This window comes from Lynx rufus, unplaced genomic scaffold, assembly GCF_022079265.1.
Source record: "Lynx rufus isolate CCGP_SWC_20201006 ecotype Redwood Valley unplaced genomic scaffold, mLynRuf1.p SCAF_2, whole genome shotgun sequence".
NCBI lineage: Eukaryota > Metazoa > Chordata > Mammalia > Carnivora > Felidae > Lynx > Lynx rufus.
In genome coordinates this window covers 120,165,613-120,182,120 of record NW_025814834.1, presented here as the reverse complement: position 1 = coordinate 120,182,120, position 16,508 = coordinate 120,165,613, and the positions used below count along the sequence as shown (strand labels likewise).

At 50.5% G+C, this 16,508-nt stretch overlaps 1 protein-coding gene across 1 annotated transcript; it reads right to left on the bottom strand.

The window, feature by feature from the left end:
• Positions 1–12,949: 12,949 nt before the first annotated feature.
• ZNF697 (zinc finger protein 697) lies at positions 12,950–16,031 on the bottom strand. Its single transcript, XM_047084736.1, has 2 exons — positions 15,755–16,031; positions 12,950–14,374 (listed from the first exon to the last, which is right to left on the bottom strand). The coding sequence occupies exons 1-2, from the start codon at positions 15,996–15,998 to the stop codon at positions 12,963–12,965; spliced, it is 1,656 nt and encodes a 551-aa protein (XP_046940692.1). The 5' UTR covers positions 15,999–16,031; the 3' UTR covers positions 12,950–12,962.
• Positions 16,032–16,508: the final 477 nt, after the last annotated feature.

Here is a 16,508-nt window from a genome sequence, read left to right as displayed (position 1 = left end):
GTGCTTTTTTTTCCCCAAAGATATTTCAGCGCGTTCAGTTACAAGGTGCTGGCCCAGAACCTCTTGGGGGTCTATGTAATTATGATATTGCTTTATTACCTTATTAAAATCTAAAAGAAATCTGAATTTCTTTTTTTTTTTTTTTAATTTTTTTTTTTCAACGTTTATTTATTTTTGGGACAGAGAGAGACAGAGCATGAACAGGGGAGGGGCAGAGAGAGAGGGAGACACAGAATCGGAAACAGGCTCCAGGCTCCGAGCCATCAGCCCAGAGCCCGACGCGGGGCTCGAACTCACGGACCGCGAGATCGTGACCTGGCTGAAGTCGGACGCTTAACCGACTGCGCCACCCAGGCGCCCCAAGAAATCTGAATTTCAACACACATCCAGCCCCTAGGATTTTGGACAAAAGATCGTGGACTGCTAGCCAGAAGAATCAGGTGCCAGGGATTGCTTTACACGTTTGATATAATAACCCTCAAACAACACTCAAAAGCAGGCGCTCTTGCTACCCTAATTTGACACGGGAGGAAATGGAAGCAGAGAGGTACGCAATTTGCTCGAGGTCATCCAGCTCGCTAGTGGTTCAGTTCCAGTGATAATAATAATAATAAAAAAAAAAAAGCATTGTGACTTCCAGGAGTCCACGTGAAGACATCAGACTCACGTGTCTGCAGGAGCCAGCACCCGCACTGTAAGTGAAGCAGGTTGGAGCCCAGAGACCCCAGGGCATGGGGGGTGGGGTGGGGTGGGAGTGTGGTGTGCAGGAGGCCACGCTCTGCTTCCAGGAGGCAGCAGCTGATTCGGGCCTGGGATGTACTCCAAGTTCCCAGATCTTCTGACTCTTCGAGGAAAGCAAACCTTCCCAATCGTTATATGAAATCTCTTGATTTCTAAATATTGGCACCTAATTCTAAATTTTGAAAACAGTGTGCAGACCAGCTCCGGGAATGTGTGGGCTAGTGCCGAAACCGTACGCGTAATATTTTAGTTCTCAAAAAGCGGGCAGCGAGGCGTTAGAGGCAATCTGTTCCTTCCTGGTGATGGGTCCTGGGTGGGCATTACAGCATATTCTGTACTTTTCTGTATGTTTGATACTTGGTCGTGATTCTTCGACTGAATGAATTGTGATTGTTAAAAAAAGAATGAGAACTAATGAAATGCATCTGCGGGCTAGACCCACAACTAAGGCTCCCAGTGTCCCATCTCTGTTCCCAGGCTGGTGGGGGCAATAAAGCGTGAGACATGGTAGGTACTGTATGCGGTGAAATGTACAAAGGCCATCAGAAAGGTAATGTGCCTCGGGAGGATCCCATCTGGGCAGGGGACTCAATAAAGCACTTGCACTGGGCTGAATACTGAAAGATGGTAGGATTCTAACAGGCAGAAATGGAGAGCCTGTATGCCAGGCAGAGGGAGTCTGCCGAGACACAGAGGTGGGAAAGGGGAGTCATTTTCAGGCAACGATGAGACCAGTGTGGACAGACCAGAGAGGACAGGTGCAGGGGAGAATGGAAGACGCACCTGGAACGACATAATGGGAAAAGACCAGGGTGACCTTGATTCACCTCTAGGGGAAACTCTGCCTCCTTCCTTCTTTCCCCTCAGAGCACGAATTCTGTTCCCCTTCTAAAGACCATTTGATATTTAGCTACTTTACGTGTAATATGCCTCACCTTCTGTGGAAAATTACACTCTTTCAGGGCAAAGACCATGTTTTCATGTTCCCACTAGCAATGAATATTGACAGTCAGGCGAAAGAACTTGGAGATTTTTCAATGTGCAGCCAGTGAGGATTCTTGTTCAGCTGTCCCTGGAAGAGGACTTGGGCACCAGTGTGCAGGATGGACTGGAAGAAATTAAGAGGATACCTCAAGGGGCACCCGGGTGGCTCAGTCAGTTAAGCGTCCGACTTCGGCTCAGGTCATGATCTCACGGTTTGTGGGTTCAAGCCTCGCATTGGGATCTGTGCTGACAGCTTGGAGCCTGAAGCCTGCTTCGGATTCTGTGTCTCCCTCTCAACTCTGCTCCTCCCCCACTCACTCTCTGTCTCTGTCTCTGTCTCTCTCAAAAATAAATAAACATTAAAAAAAAATTTTTTAAAAGAGGATACCTCAAGAATCTAGGCAAGAAATAAAGGTCTGATTTCTGCAGGATTAACAAAAATGGAATGCAGGGGGCAACTGAGGCCAGCCTGAGGCAGAGCAGACACTACTTTAAGAAATACCTGAGTAGGGTCACAGCACTCCTATGCACCCACTCTCTCCAGCCAGAAACCTGGATGTCCTTCCCCCACTCTCCCTCCAGCCTATCAATCAGTCCTACCAACGTCACCTCCAGAGTGCCTCCTGACAGTGTCCTCTCCCTGTCCAGTAACACAGCCTAGTTTGGGCCCTCGTTGTCTCTTGCTTGGCCGCCCTGCCTCGGAGAGTCACCGATGAAATCCACTCTCTTAGTCATTGTCCATCCAACATAGACTCTGACCACGTGGCTCCTTTCCTGAAAACCATTCAGTGGAACCCCTTAGGATAACCCTGAGTGTCTTAGAGTAACAGCTAAGGCCCTTCAAGATCTAGCCCCTGCCCACCTCTCCAGATGCAACGGTCACCAGTTCCTGCCCTCTCTCTAGATTGTCCAGCTTTATGTGCCAACGACAGGCCAAGACTTCCCGCATATGTTGTGCTTTTACATACTCCTGTGCTAAAGCTGTGTCCCTTCTGCTTACACCTTGCCCGTCGCTCCTGCCAGGACATCTTTCTCAAGTCCTTGTTCACTTACCCAAAGCTTCCATTGTATCATCTCTGCATCCTGTGCATATGTAATCGCATGGTAATTATTTCTATGTTCTGCCTCGCTCACTACACTGTCATGTCCTTGAGGGCAGCCACTCACCATTTCATCTCTGTGTCCCTAGAGCCAAGACCTGTGCCTGACACAAAGCAGGCACATAGATGGACCGCGGACTGACGGATGGATGGATGGGTGGGTGGTTAGATGGATAGAGGGATGGGTAGATAGACAGACAGACAAAACACAAACAAACTGAATTGCTGAGATGGGGAGGGAAGGGAGTCAGGGAAGGAGAAAGATTTCAAACCTCAAGAAATCAACAAACCTGAAGAAGCTGGGTCATCGTGAGAACCAGGAAGAGGGCAAGCAACATTGGGAGTGTGGGGGAGAGAGAGGAATCCATTTCTGTGGTACGAGGAGTGAGTGGTTGAAAGAAACGTTGAGAGGGAATGTCACCTACGAAGGCAGAACGTAACTGGGAAGATTTTTACGGGGACTGGAAGTTAGATGTACAATCTGAAACAGCGTGATGCCCAGGGAGTTTTTAGACTACAAAAATAAGGGGACGTCTGGGGTGGCTTAGTCAGTTGAGTGTCCGACTCTTGATTTCAGCTCAGGTCATGATCTCACAGTACGTGAGAATGAGCCCCGAGTCAGGCTCTGCGCTGAGCTTGGAGCCTACTTAAAATTCTCTCTCTCCCTCTCTCTCTCCCCCTCTCTCTGCCCCTCCCCCAAGTGCACACTCTCTCTCAAATAAAAATAAATAAATAAATAAAATCTAAAAATACAAAAACAAAAACTAGGATATTCTATTTTTAAAAACTAAATTCAGAAGAAAATCTCATCAGAAAAGAAGAAAGAGGGAGGAAGAAGGGGAGCAGGGGGAGGGAGAGGAGAGGGAGGAGGAGGGGGAAGAGGAGGGAGAGGAAGGGATAGGAAAAGGAGGAAGGAAAGGGGGGAGGAGGAGAAGGAGGGAAGAGGAGGAGGGGGAGGAGTAGGAGGGGAAAATCTCCCATTCCTTAAATGATTACTTTAAGTGGTCACTTACAGTGCTCCTGAAAGCACCCAGGACTCTGAAGAAGTTTGGAGGGAATCCCCCTCCATTCACCTGGGACAGATCCCACACAAAGGTAAAGAGCAGGGAACACAGTTGGTGTTTCAAGGCAAGAGAGAGGCTCATTATGATGCAGTGGAGGGGGAGGGGAGGACTAACAAAAAGTGGATTGGCCACTGTCCCGGAGGGCAGGGGACCCTGGGGTCAGTTGCAAACTCTGGAACAGTCACCAGTCTGTTCTAGAAACCTGAAGCTCCCCACTAATTAAAACTGCAGTCTTTCCTCGAGAAACAGAACCTGAGCAGGCAGAGTCAGCCCATCTTCCAAAATAGGGGCTGGTGACAGGGGGCGGGCACAGTGGGCACAGGATCTAAACTCCTGGCACCAGCTGGAGCCTGTAAATCCACTGGCTCAATTGTGAGCAGTGCGCATCATGAGCACGCGGCTTGTGAGGTCACAAGGGCCCTGTGCTTGGCTTACCGCTCTGCCCTGGGGGCCCCCCACATCTGATTTTGCACCTAGCCTTGGGATTTAAGCAGCCAATCCTGATAATGAGAATTTCTTTCATCAGTAGGCAAAATAACCCCCTCCTAATCACAGGTAAACCTGGAAGGCTCCCTGACCCCTCCTGGAGAGATCAACGTGTTGGTGAGGTTCAAACTATAGAGCTCAACTAGGCCCTAGAGACTCCGGCATTTAGCTATGGTTGCCTTCTCTTCCTCACTTCACAAATGAGAACACTGAGGCCTGAGAAGTAAAGTGATTTTCCCAGCGTCGCCGACAAATCAGTAGCAGAGCTGGCTAGAGTGTAGGTCTCCATTCTGCCCCTCAAGAACACACGAGAATCCCCATGGTGAAGAAAAGAGGAAAGTTTATAGCAGGGGCACCTGGGGCCAGGCAACATACAGAGTTTGAGAAGCACAGCACATGGGCTGGGCGGGTGGGGGGGGTTACTTTGTAGCCTCTGACACATCTGAAACACCCACCTGAACCCGGCCACACCACGCTGCTGCCATGGCCGCTCGTGCCTGCAACACATTCCTGTTCCCTGGCACCCTTCCCTGACCCAACGAACTGGTCCTCATGCTTCGGGCTGCGCCTTCCCTAGAAAGTCTCCAGCCTTCCAGGGAGGGGTAAAATGTGTCCCTCCGCTAAGGCACCTGTCACAGTCCAGGTGGTTGCTTATTAACTTGCCCATCTCCCTAACTAGACTGTGGACTCCTGAAGGCTCCGTGAGGACCCTGCTTGGACAACCCACGCCTGGCCCAGAGCAAGCATTCGGTCAACATTTACGGAGTGGAGGAAGGAAGAAGGCCAGTGTTCTTAAAGAAAGAGACTCTGGACCAGAAGAAATGGGATTTTAGGGAGTGGAGGGAAGGTTGTCCAAGTAGGCGTTCCTCTAAGCAAGACAAAGCTGGACTCCATACCCACCTGTCCTGGTGACCTGCTATCGACTGCCAAGGTTGGCCTGTGAGCGCCGTGCTCAGAATGGGTAGGAGAGACACCGCCTCCTGGAGGCCAAGAAGGCACAGAGCCAGGAGGCCGCCCTACCAACATATTTGCTAAAGAAAAAGAAACAGGGATAAGAGAGAACATTTGGAAAGGGGGCAGAGGGCAGGCTTACCCAGCACACCGAGCCTTCTGCCCGGAGCCTTCTGCAGAGCTGATACAGCCCAGCACGGCTTGTGGAATGCTGGTCTTACACAGAGACAGCAGGTGCTTCATAGGACAGGAACAAAAGTTGCCGGGGCAAAGTGGGGGGGGGGGGGTTGCTGGGGGAGGAGGAAGAGGAGGGAAAAAGAGAAGACAGTATTTTCTCTCTTCAGAAGCTTCTATCTCCAGGGGCGCCTGGGTGGCTCAGTCAGTTGAGCGTCTGATCTCAGTTCAGGTCATGATCTCACAGTTTGTGAGTTTGAGGCCTGCATCAGGCTCTGCGCTGACAACTCAGAGCCTGGAGCCTGCTTCGGATTCTGTGTCTCCTTCTCTTTCTACCCCTCCCCTGCTCTCTCTCTCTCTCAAAAATAAACATTAAAAAAAAAAAAAAAGAAGCTTCCATTTCTGCAAACAAGGGTGAACACCTGGGCTCTCTTTCGTTTTGGCCCTTTTCAGAATTAGGCAACTCTCTTTACTTCTCTCGGTCTGTTTCTTTAGCTGCAAAATGAAGGTCGTGGCCCATTTCTCAGGTCCATCCCAGTGACATTGGGCAATCGTAAGTGGCTTCCAGCACCACCATACTTCTGCAGTCAACCTTCACCAGAACACGGTCGTCCAGCTGTACATTTATTTGGGCAAAGCCAAAGGTGAGAGTGGCTCCCTGGCCCTGCCCCAGCCCTATTGGCATCTGGTTCCTCATCTGCACAGGACACACTCCCCTTCCCGATGTAGACGACCAAGGCCCAACCAAGCAGGAGCCCACCGGAGAGTCCCCTCCCTCCTGAGCCACAGAAGCTAACATGGACTGAGACAAGCTCCCACGCCATTCTTGTGTTGAGCTTTGGATGTTTCCCAAGCAGAGTTCAAGCTTTCTGACAACCACTAGACACTAGAGTGGGCAGGGTCCATAGAGATGGTGTCTCTTGAAGAGGAAACTGGCCCAGAAAAGCCCAAGCCTTCCTGAAGACCACAGCTGGCGAATGCCAGAGCTCCGCCCTTTGCCCATCCCTCAAAGGGATGATAGACCGGTTCCTCCTTTCTTCCTCTGTCCTCAGGAAAGGAGTGAAGGCCATGGCCTCCCATCCCCTCATCCCTCTGCCTCTGGAGCTGGAAATCGGAGAGGAGACAGGCCAGTGGTCAACTCCATGACCCCTCCTACGCCCACTGACATTAATCGAGAGCAGTAGAGCTACTTCGGAGGAAGCCTGGAGGAGGTCCTTGTGTATCAAAATTCTGGCTTTCCTCACCACTTTCTAACACCAGACTTGACAAAAGAAGTGTCTAGCCAGGTCCCTTGGCAGCCCCTTGCTTCATTAGCCTCTCCAAGGTCACACTGCCTCTTTCGCCCACCCACCAAAGCCTGATAAAGTGGATCACTGCCTGCTCTGCAGCAGCAGTGACCCTGGCACAAGTCCTTGGCAGAGTCCGTTTCACCCTGAGCCTTTGCTGGAGGTACCTTACCCAGGCATCATACCTGAAGCCATACTCCATATTATGGAGTTCTTCCTTCCCCCACAAGGGGCCAAATCCCAAGTCACACTTACAGTTTGCAAAATAATTCTCCACCAGGAAGCTGGTTTGATGTTAGGCAGTGAACAAAACCAGCCTTCTCCTTCACCGTTCTGGAGGGTTACAACACGTGAGCTTCTCTCTTTCATACCTATACCCCCAGCATCAAGCGCTACCCCAGCACAAGGGCACTCAGCAGGCTTATGGACTGAGCTTCTCAGGGTCTCTGCTCTTAATGAGCCACAGCCTTGGGGCACCAGGGAAGCCACCCGTCCATAGGAAATGTGTATAGGACATTATGGGAATGTCTCTGCGGAAGAACCACTCTGGCCCTCGTGGGTCAGGGAAGGCATCTCAGGGGAGCATCTTCTGTGAATAAATGACTACCCTCGTTTCCAGCAACTGGTGAAGTCTGGAACCGTTCAGCCCTTTCGCTGGGCATGACACCCCTTCAAATATCTGCACGGGAAGGCCAGCTGGAGCCCTGCCAATAAACGGATACACTTCTTAAATCTTTCCTAAGCACAGGGAAGCTTGGTACATGAAACACCTTGCAACCCAGTTCTTTGGTTTCCAGAGCTGAGCATCTGCAGCTGCTGCAATGCAGGTGGATACAGACAAGTCTGTGAACAGTCGCCTGGACCCCAGTGGGGCGGTTGGAAATTGAAAACCGCTGGAGTGTGCTTCGTATGAGCAGAGCTGACCTTGAAAGCACAGGCGGCCAGCAGGGGACTGTAATCTGCAGACACTTGAGGCTCCAACCAGGAAAAAGAAGAGCCCAGCACTAGTCTGTTCAAGCTGGAGACCCGATGGGTGAGCTCCTCCCCTTTCTCTCCAGGAGCAAAATTCAGAAAACCGCTGGATTGCCAAGGGCAGCTCAGAAAAGGAGTAATGAATGGAATTTTGCTTTGTTAAGTGAGCTGAGGCGGAATGAAGGTCAGAAAGAAGGGAAGGCAGGCAGTCTATGACAGGCAAAGACAAAGGAAGGCCAGCAGCTGCCTGTGATGCCTATCTGGCACTACCTGATGAAGGGTGAATGTGGGCACTCCCCTGGCCCTTACTTATTATCTATTTGGGGAAGGTGCGTGTGAAAGGCAGGCCTAGCAGGAATGACAGGCAGCAAAGCCAGCAGCATCTGACAATGCCCTATGCCTCTATACCCCTTGGCAGAGGAGAGATGGGAGGCTTACCAGTTTTACTTACTGTAACCGCCAAGAAAGAAAGGAGATGCCTAAATGGTCCTACAGATTGCTCAATCCTGGATGCACATTAAAGTTGCCTAGGGAGCCTTTATAAAATTACAGGTCCTTGGACTTCACTCCAGACCAATCAATCAATCAATCAATCTCTGGACCAGTTTTTTTGGTTTTTTTTTGTTTTTTTTTTCGGGGGGGGGGGCGGGAAGGAGGTTGTTTGTTTTTAAAGCTCTCCAGGTAATTCTACTGTGTAGTTAAGGTTAAATTCAGAAAATCCTGATCTTAAACTAATTAAGCCTAAAGAATTCCAAATTGACCAGATAACATTTTCTCCACCTGGACCTCGGACTGAGCCCTGCTCTAACAGCAAGTTCAGGCTGAACATCCTTTCGTGGCATAGCCCAGAAGGCCAGGTTCACTGCTATGTCCCCACAGAGCACCAGACAAATACTTCAAATACTCGTTCCTAGGAACCAGGAGCTAGACTGGTTGCTTCAAGCCAGTACAGTCAGGCCTAGGGAGGAATGTTGCAATCTCAGAAGGGAGAGCCCCCTCCACAACTAGGACCCGGCGTTCACTGGACCTGCCAGGCAAAGAAGGACCGGCAGACACACAAGGAGGTAGTTGTGATCATTACAAGAAAATAAGGTATTTTTCATGCTTCCTCTTTTCTAGTTCTTGTGAATCCTTTTCTTACAAACAGCTGTCTCATTGTTTCCATGAGGTTGGGCAGAAACCAGCTAAAAAAGATTTTAAGTAGGAGTCCAGTCTAGCTGATAAGTTCCATTCTGAATTATCAGTAGCCATTAAGTTACATTTCTGAGAGCTGAGGGAAAGAAAATACTTTCTTAGGTGATTCAGGAATATATTCTTTTAATAGATTAGAGGTGAGACCTAAGGCTGCCTCCCCTCCCCACCCCGACTTTCCCCTGCCCGCTGCCTAAATGCCCCAGATTGGTTCATACAAGGAATGAACACACAAATCTTTGGATATCGATACCAGTGGCATTGCATTAACATCCTCCCAACACCCCAAAGTCCCATTAGTACAGAAGTGCCCCGCTGAATTATTGGTTAAAATGGGCAGAGTATTTAGACAGCAGCCAGTTCCAGGATGATCTAGGATCCACCTGAACATTCTAATAACACAGGAGTCAGCAAAGTTTGTTTGTAAAGATCCAGAGAGTAAATATTTTAGGACTGTGGGCAACGCAGCCTCTGTGACAAAGACTCAACCTTGCTGTTGTAGAGCAAAAGCAGCCACAGACAATCTGTAATCAAGGTTGTATGGATATGACTGTCACCCAAAAATTTTTACTTGCAAAAAGAGGCAGCCTAGGTTTGGTAGTTTGCTGACCCCTGTTCTACCAACATAGCTTCCATATACTGATCTGAGTGACATTCAATGGATGACAAAGAAGAAAAGAATGACATGGGGAAAGACTGATATGGATTTAATGACAAATACTCCATATTGGTGGCTGAACACCAGAATGCTGTCCAAGGAACCATCATTAAATAAAACAACCTGAAAATAAGGCAGTTCTCACATATACAAGCACACACACAAAAACTGTTATTTTCAGGATCATTAAATTATTCACTATTTTAACAAACAGCTGTAAAATAACATTACAGTGAAGGAAAATGTGCACAAACTTCAGAAACACAGTTCAGATTGTCTATGAACACAAGTTCTTAATCTGTACTTTTCACATATGTACAAGGCTCTTGATCCTGAAGAGACCACACGGCTCAAGGGGTTAACTTTTCATCTTCTCTTTCCAACTCAGAACTCAAGATTTCGTCAAGCCATTTAACCTATTTAAACTGCTCCTGGCTTCGCCAAGTAAAGAGCAGCCTGTACTTGACCAAACTCCCCAGGAAACAAATGATACACTTGCCTCCGCATCACTAATGAGTTGATGGAAGGAATCTTCAAAGTAACACTTTTAAGGGTGAACCACAGTTAACAAGCGCTGGCTGAAGAAAAACAATTCTCAAACTAAATACGAGAAACAATCTCCTGACTGCATTTCGAGTCACCTAATGCAGCTCTGTTCCCTGAAGAATTGTAAGAGTGGAATCACATTTTAAATGCACCATGAGAGTGGGGGTGTTGGTGGCTGGACTGTTTTCTTCTGCTAAGGGATTTGCTCACAAAAGGGATACAGAAGGAGTAGCTGACTCTCTTATCCATGGTACCCAAGAGAGGTGGATGAAATCCAAAGATTTCCACTGCCACTAAGTTATTTTATATTAGCTTCAGTCTCCTTTCCCTGTTGACCTCTTTCTTGAAAGCCATCCATACATAACCTAGCTAATATAGATGACTGTGTAGTGGCAGCAAAACACCAAATAACCCATAAGGTGGAGGATCAATCCCCGAATAATCAAAAGTTAGATGAGATTTCATAGGCACGAACTTGAGAGAACTTAAAACGTCTGGAAGAGGTAGATGTACATGAAAAAAAAAAAACCAAAACAAAAACCACACACACAAAGGAATAAGATTACCTACAAATTGGCTATATTCTTTTCAGAGGAGTCCTACACACTTAGTATTCAGAGTAAAGAGTCAGAATAAATAATGCACATTTACTTTGCTCATAGTGCTGTCGAGTACTAAAAGAAAATAAAGAATTAGTGTCTTCCAAAATTATCTATCTTTTGAAAATCTGTATTATTTGCATTTGTAAGTGACAATAAACTGATTAAGAGGGCAAGATCGACAGGCATTACATTAAGCCCAGAAGTCTCAAGACTTTTTTAAGAAAGTGTTTTCATAAGGACAGAAACATGCTTTCCTACAGTCCCCAAAGAGGTTCTTGGCTAAAACACAACTGATCAAGTATAAAATACCAGCATCCACAGAAACTTTGCTAAAACCATAAAAACAATCTTGCAATTTTTCTTCTTCTCCTTCAAGTGTGTCCAACAGCTTGTGAAGATGCTTCCATGAAAGGTACAGGACAACTCACGATCACTGGTGAGGAAAACAACACTGCTTTCCACAACTCTAACTTCTAGAGGCTAAACCAGGGGTGGGATTTTCAGCACAGGTAACCGAAATCTGTTGAACAGTCATCTAACTACAGCCCTACTAGAAATACAACAAACCTAAGACACCCTAATTGCGTGACAAAGACCAGCTTTGTCAACAAGGACATCTTTGGCCCTTCTAGACTAGCCTTAAGTTTTCCATAAAGCAGAAGAATTTTCAGTGTCTTTATTACATAAATCATGACAGGTTGTCTTCTAGCAGCTAGGCTGGAGAGCACAAAAGGTCAGGCCGTACCTATCCCCACGGTCATCAGCCTCTCTTCAGAACAGCCTGCTGTACTCTTGTCCCCAGGCCTTCCCTACGATCATAATACTGATCTACCTCACAAAGATGTGAGAAACAACTAACAATCATTAAAAAGCATAAAGCACTTTACAAATATAAAAGTGCTGTTTTGGCATTCATATAACAACCAGAAAACATTCATTGCTTGTGCTATTTGGCAATGTTGCATTTACACCTCTCCCTGCTTGTGCCCTCCTGGTGTAAAGCCTTAAGCTTTCTACTGTGCCTCCCTGTGTAACAAAAAGAAATTTCTACTCAGACCAAAAGCCCATATCAAAATGGATAGAGGTGGCTGTTCTATTCCCTCCTCCATTACTACCAAGGTGGGAGGGGTGCACTGGATACAGAGTGAAGGCAAATGAGACAAGCCTTGCACCCCAACATGTGACCATTTGCTTTCCCGGATTTCTCACGTAAGGCTAGCAGAACTCTGAGCTGGTTGACTTCTGTAGCAGGTCACTGGTCTGAAACAAGCATCATGTTGACCTGGGAAAGGGAAAGTCACACACAGCCAGGACTGTTTCATTTTCCTGCACTTAGAATCTCACAAGTGAGACCTCAAATACCCGGCTCGGCACACACCGGACTTCCACATGGACCACCTTGACCTAGCATGGAGCTAGACTATTTTAAAGGAAGTAATAAAGAGCCAGGGGCAGGACCAAGCTTACCCAGGTCATCTTAAAACCAGTTACGAACGCATTTCTAAACCTCAGTGTTGCGTTTGAAAACAGAGTGTGTAGCTTTCCTGCCCAGTTTCCCCTGGATGCCTCAAAATAGCAGCTAACTGTGGCTCAGAGAAAAGAAGGGAAGAATATATAAAATATCCTCCCCCATAGGATCGACAAGGTTTCGTCTACTTTTCATGGGACTACAGCTGATGGGGGGACAGGGTTCCAACACTGACTTAACGCCCGGTGAGACCAGGATAGAATTATTCATACCTTCCTTTTATTTTATCCCATAATCCTCACTCTAACCACGCCCTCTCCCGATTTTCACAGGCCATCACCACCCTACCTACCCTATTGCCTGCCATCCTGTTCACTCCCCCACCCCGCCCCCCCTTCTTCAAGGTCCTCAAAGCGCCTGCTCCCCCCACCCCGCCCCCGTGCTCTTCACCCCCTACTGCGTGCACCTGAAGAAGTCTTCCCGCTCAAGCACATCTCCCCCAAGCGTGCCCTCCTGGGGGAGGAGGCAGGCAAAATATAACACCCCCAAACAACGCTTAGTCAATCCTCCCCTTCAAGACCCCCTAACACCAAAAGACTCCCCCCGTCACTCTCCGATTGCCCCTCCCGCCCCTTCCCATTTCTTTCTACATGGCCTATCCCCAGAACATCTATTCCCCTGCATGCTCCCCCCACCCCACCCCACCCCACCCCCAGGGCAGCCTCCCTGCGGCCCAGCCCTAACACAGGTGCAGCTTCTGGTGTTGCGCGAGGTGCGTTTTGTAGCGGAAGCCCTTGCCGCAGCCCGCACACTTGTGCGGCTTGTTGCCGGTGTGGATGCGGCGGTGGCGGATCAGGTGCGAGCTCTGGATGAAGCTCTTGCCGCACTCGATGCACGTGTAGGGCTTCTCGCCCGTGTGCGTGCGCTGGTGCTGCGTGAGCGTCGAGAAGTCGCTGAATCGCTTCTCGCACTGGCCGCAGCGGAAGGGCTTCTCGCCCGTGTGCACGCGCAGGTGGTTCACCAGGTGCGAGTTGCGCCCGAAGCCCTTGCCGCACTCGCGGCAGACGTAGGGCCGCTCGCCCGAGTGCGTGCGCTTGTGCGTGAAGAGGTGCGAGCTGACGCTGAAGGTCTCGCCGCATTCGGAGCACATGTAGGGCTTCTCGCCCGTGTGCACGCGCTGGTGCTTCACCAGGTCCGAGCGCCAGCTGAAGCGCTTGCCGCACTCGCCGCAGCCGTGCGGCTTCTCGCCCGTGTGGATGCGCTGGTGGTTGGCCAGGTGCGAGCGGCGCACGAAGCCCTTGCCGCACTCGCCGCAGGCGAAGGGCCGCAGCGCCGCCGCCCCCGCGCCGTTGGCCGCCGCGTGCGCGCGCCGGTGGCTCAGCAGGTGCGAGCTGAGGCTGAAGGCCTCGCCGCACTCGGGGCAGGGGTAGGGCTTCTCGCCCGTGTGCAGGCGCCGGTGCTTGAGCAGGTCGGCGCGCCAGCTGAAGCTCTTGCCGCAGTCGGCGCACAGGTTGGGCCGCTCGCCCGTGTGCAGGCGCAGGTGATTGGTCAGGTAGGTGTTGCGGCTGAAGCCCTTGCCGCACTCCCCGCAGCGGAAGGGCTTCTCGCGCGGGGGCCGGGCCAGCGCGGGCCCCGCCCCAAAGCCCCCCGCCACGCCCACGCCCACCATCCCCACTACCGCGCCGCACTCGCCCGCGAAGCCGAAGGGCTCCAGGCTGGCAGCGGCGGCGGCCTCGGCCAGGCGGTGGATGCGCTGGTGCTGCAGGAAGGCGGCGCCGGGGCTGAAGCTCTCCCCGCAGTCGGGGCAGATGGTGGGCGCGTCCATGATGCTGGCCATCAGGCTGTCGAGCTCCCCGAGGTCCATGGCCATGGGATGGTGGAGCCGGCGGAAGCGGCGGTGGGCAGGCTTGTCGCTCCGGTGCCGACTCCCCAGGGAGAGGTGCCGCCGCCAGGGAAGCATGGGAGGGGGCGGCTGCTCCTCTTCGTCTAGCGGGTTCTCCCCAGCGCTCTCCTCCTCCTCCTCTTCCCGGGGGCTGCGGGAAATGCTGTCCGACTCAGACAGTCCCGGGAACATCGCCATCTCAGCTACACCAGATGGGTAATCTTCTTCCTCGCGGAGAGCAGCCCCTTCTTCCTCACTCAGCAGCCCCTCTGCAACAGAAAAGGTGGCAGTGGGGGGTGACCATACTTGGCGCTCAAAGGTAAACCTAGAGGAGACCAGCCTCTTAGAGTATGGGCCACGGAGTAATCCCCTTCCCCAGGTACTCTCAAGCCTGTCTCTCCAGGGCCCCCACGATTCCAGGCTCTTTCCCACCTGGTACCTCCTGGGGAAGGCCTACCTGAGAGTGGGCTCTGAAACCTGGGAAAGGCTCACTCACCTGTTCCCTTGGGGGGCCAGTTCTTCCAGCAGCTGCCTCTGGGCCCAGGCCCCACCCACGGTACACATCTGAAGGCCTGACAGTCGGCTTGAAATGGTCAAGTCTGAGCAGGTGGGGCTCTGTGGGATCTAGGGACAGACTGGCTCACTCTAGCAGCCCCCAATGCGTTTCCAGGCCCTGGCCTCCAAAGACAAGACCAGTCCAGCCAACCACAAGAAAAGACCACCTGTCCTAACCAGGTAATGGGCTGATTTTTATAATTTGTTGGGGTGGAACAACAACCAACCCCAACTTAAGGGCTTTACTATGTAGGCCAGGCAGGGAGAGTGAGCGCAGGGCCTAGAGCTTAGAGACTGACTCAAAACGCACACCTGTCCGTCTCTGGTGGCCATCTCTAAGCAGAGGGCACTCCGGAAGCTTACTAGGATATGAAAAGACCACGTGCTTGTGCACACTGCAGGGGAGGGCAGTAGGAAGTCCAGGATGTGTCACAGGGGAAGGAATGTAACTCCACAGTCTTGGCCATAAGGTATTTGAGTTCACTTCTGTCCCCCAGGCACGCACAGGGCAGTATGAAGCAACGAATGCCCAAAGGTGGAACCAAGGAGGTGGATGGAGGGCCAGCACTTACTCTTTCCAGGTCAGGAGTAGCAAGGGACTTAGCAGAGGCCTTGAGCCCTCTGGGCATTATCCACATGCACCTGGGTAGTCACTTACCACTGAGTTTACTTATCTGCAAACAAAGATGATGACTGTAACTGTAAACACCTGGATGCTTTGTTTGCTCAGTGCTGTGCTAAGTTTTTATGCACAACTCATCTGAACTCTCCCAACACCCTGATGAGGTAGGTTCTGATCCGAGCTGTGTTCCCTCTTGTGTGGTTCCAGGTGTTCATTTATAGCAGTGTTCTGCATACTGTAAAGTGCCGCGTCAGTGAGTTACCCTCTTCACCCGTGTTAACCAGTTACATCCCACTTCAGGCTGGACTCAAGAAGAGGCTGTTCCTCAGGCTTTCAGTGGCACCGAATCTGTTTAATGGTGTCCACTAAAGGACTCTCCCGCAACGAATGCCACCCCTGGTTCTAACTCTAGAAGAGCTAGAAGTGATGGTGAGTGGGACAACTTCCAAGGAAATGCCAGCTTCGTCCTCACCTGGGCAGATGTCAGACACCAGTTCCCTCTCCTCTGGGTCCCTTCCAAGAGCTGCGTCCTGTGGGTTGGAGCCCATCTTTGGCTCTGGGTGGTCTTGTCTCTTGAGTGCATCCTGTGGATTAGAGCCCATTCCCGTTTCTTCTGGGTCCCGTTCCCTGTCTTCAGAGTTCTCAAAATCAGAGCCCATCCCCTCGTCTTCTGAGTCCTGGGCTTCACACACACCCTGTTTATCTTCTTGTTCCATCCGGGAAGAACAGGACAAGGGACGGGACCAGGGACCCCTGTTCCAGACAAAACACAGATAAAGGTCACGTCAGTCTGGCCTCCTGCCCTCACCGTATCTGGGTTGGATTTCCATGAAAATCAGTGGCACAGTCCAAGAAAACGTGTAGAGTTCCATGCCCCAGATGGCAAATCTCTGCTCCACCTCTCATTTTAAGACGCACAGAACTGAGTGCAAAGGAGGCTGGTCTGGGTGGTGTAGGAACAGTGGCACTCTGAGGCTAACATGCCGACTCCCGCTGGATACAGGTTAATCTGCTTCCATATCTGAAGTGGATTATTCTATCAACATGGCTTTTTAGCCTTCATGGTGGCTGCACCCAGTTTTCAGCTGAGAAAACATAAAGCTCAAAAAGAAGGCCCTGTTAGCCTTAGACTAACTTCTAAGCAGGAAAACCTCATTAAACCAATGAGGACCTACCGCTCTCCTAAGAGCAGTGAGTCAAGATAATTCAAGCTGCAGCAGGTCAGC

Coding starts and splice junctions, on each gene's coding strand:
- ZNF697 (XM_047084736.1), bottom strand. CDS start 15,998: ATGGAACAAGAAGATAAACAGGGTGTGTGTGAAGCCCAGGACTCAGAA. Junction 14,375..15,754: donor GGTGTCTGACATCTGCCCAG/GTGAGGACGAAG, acceptor TTTCTGTTGCAG/AGGGGCTGCTGAGTGAGGAA.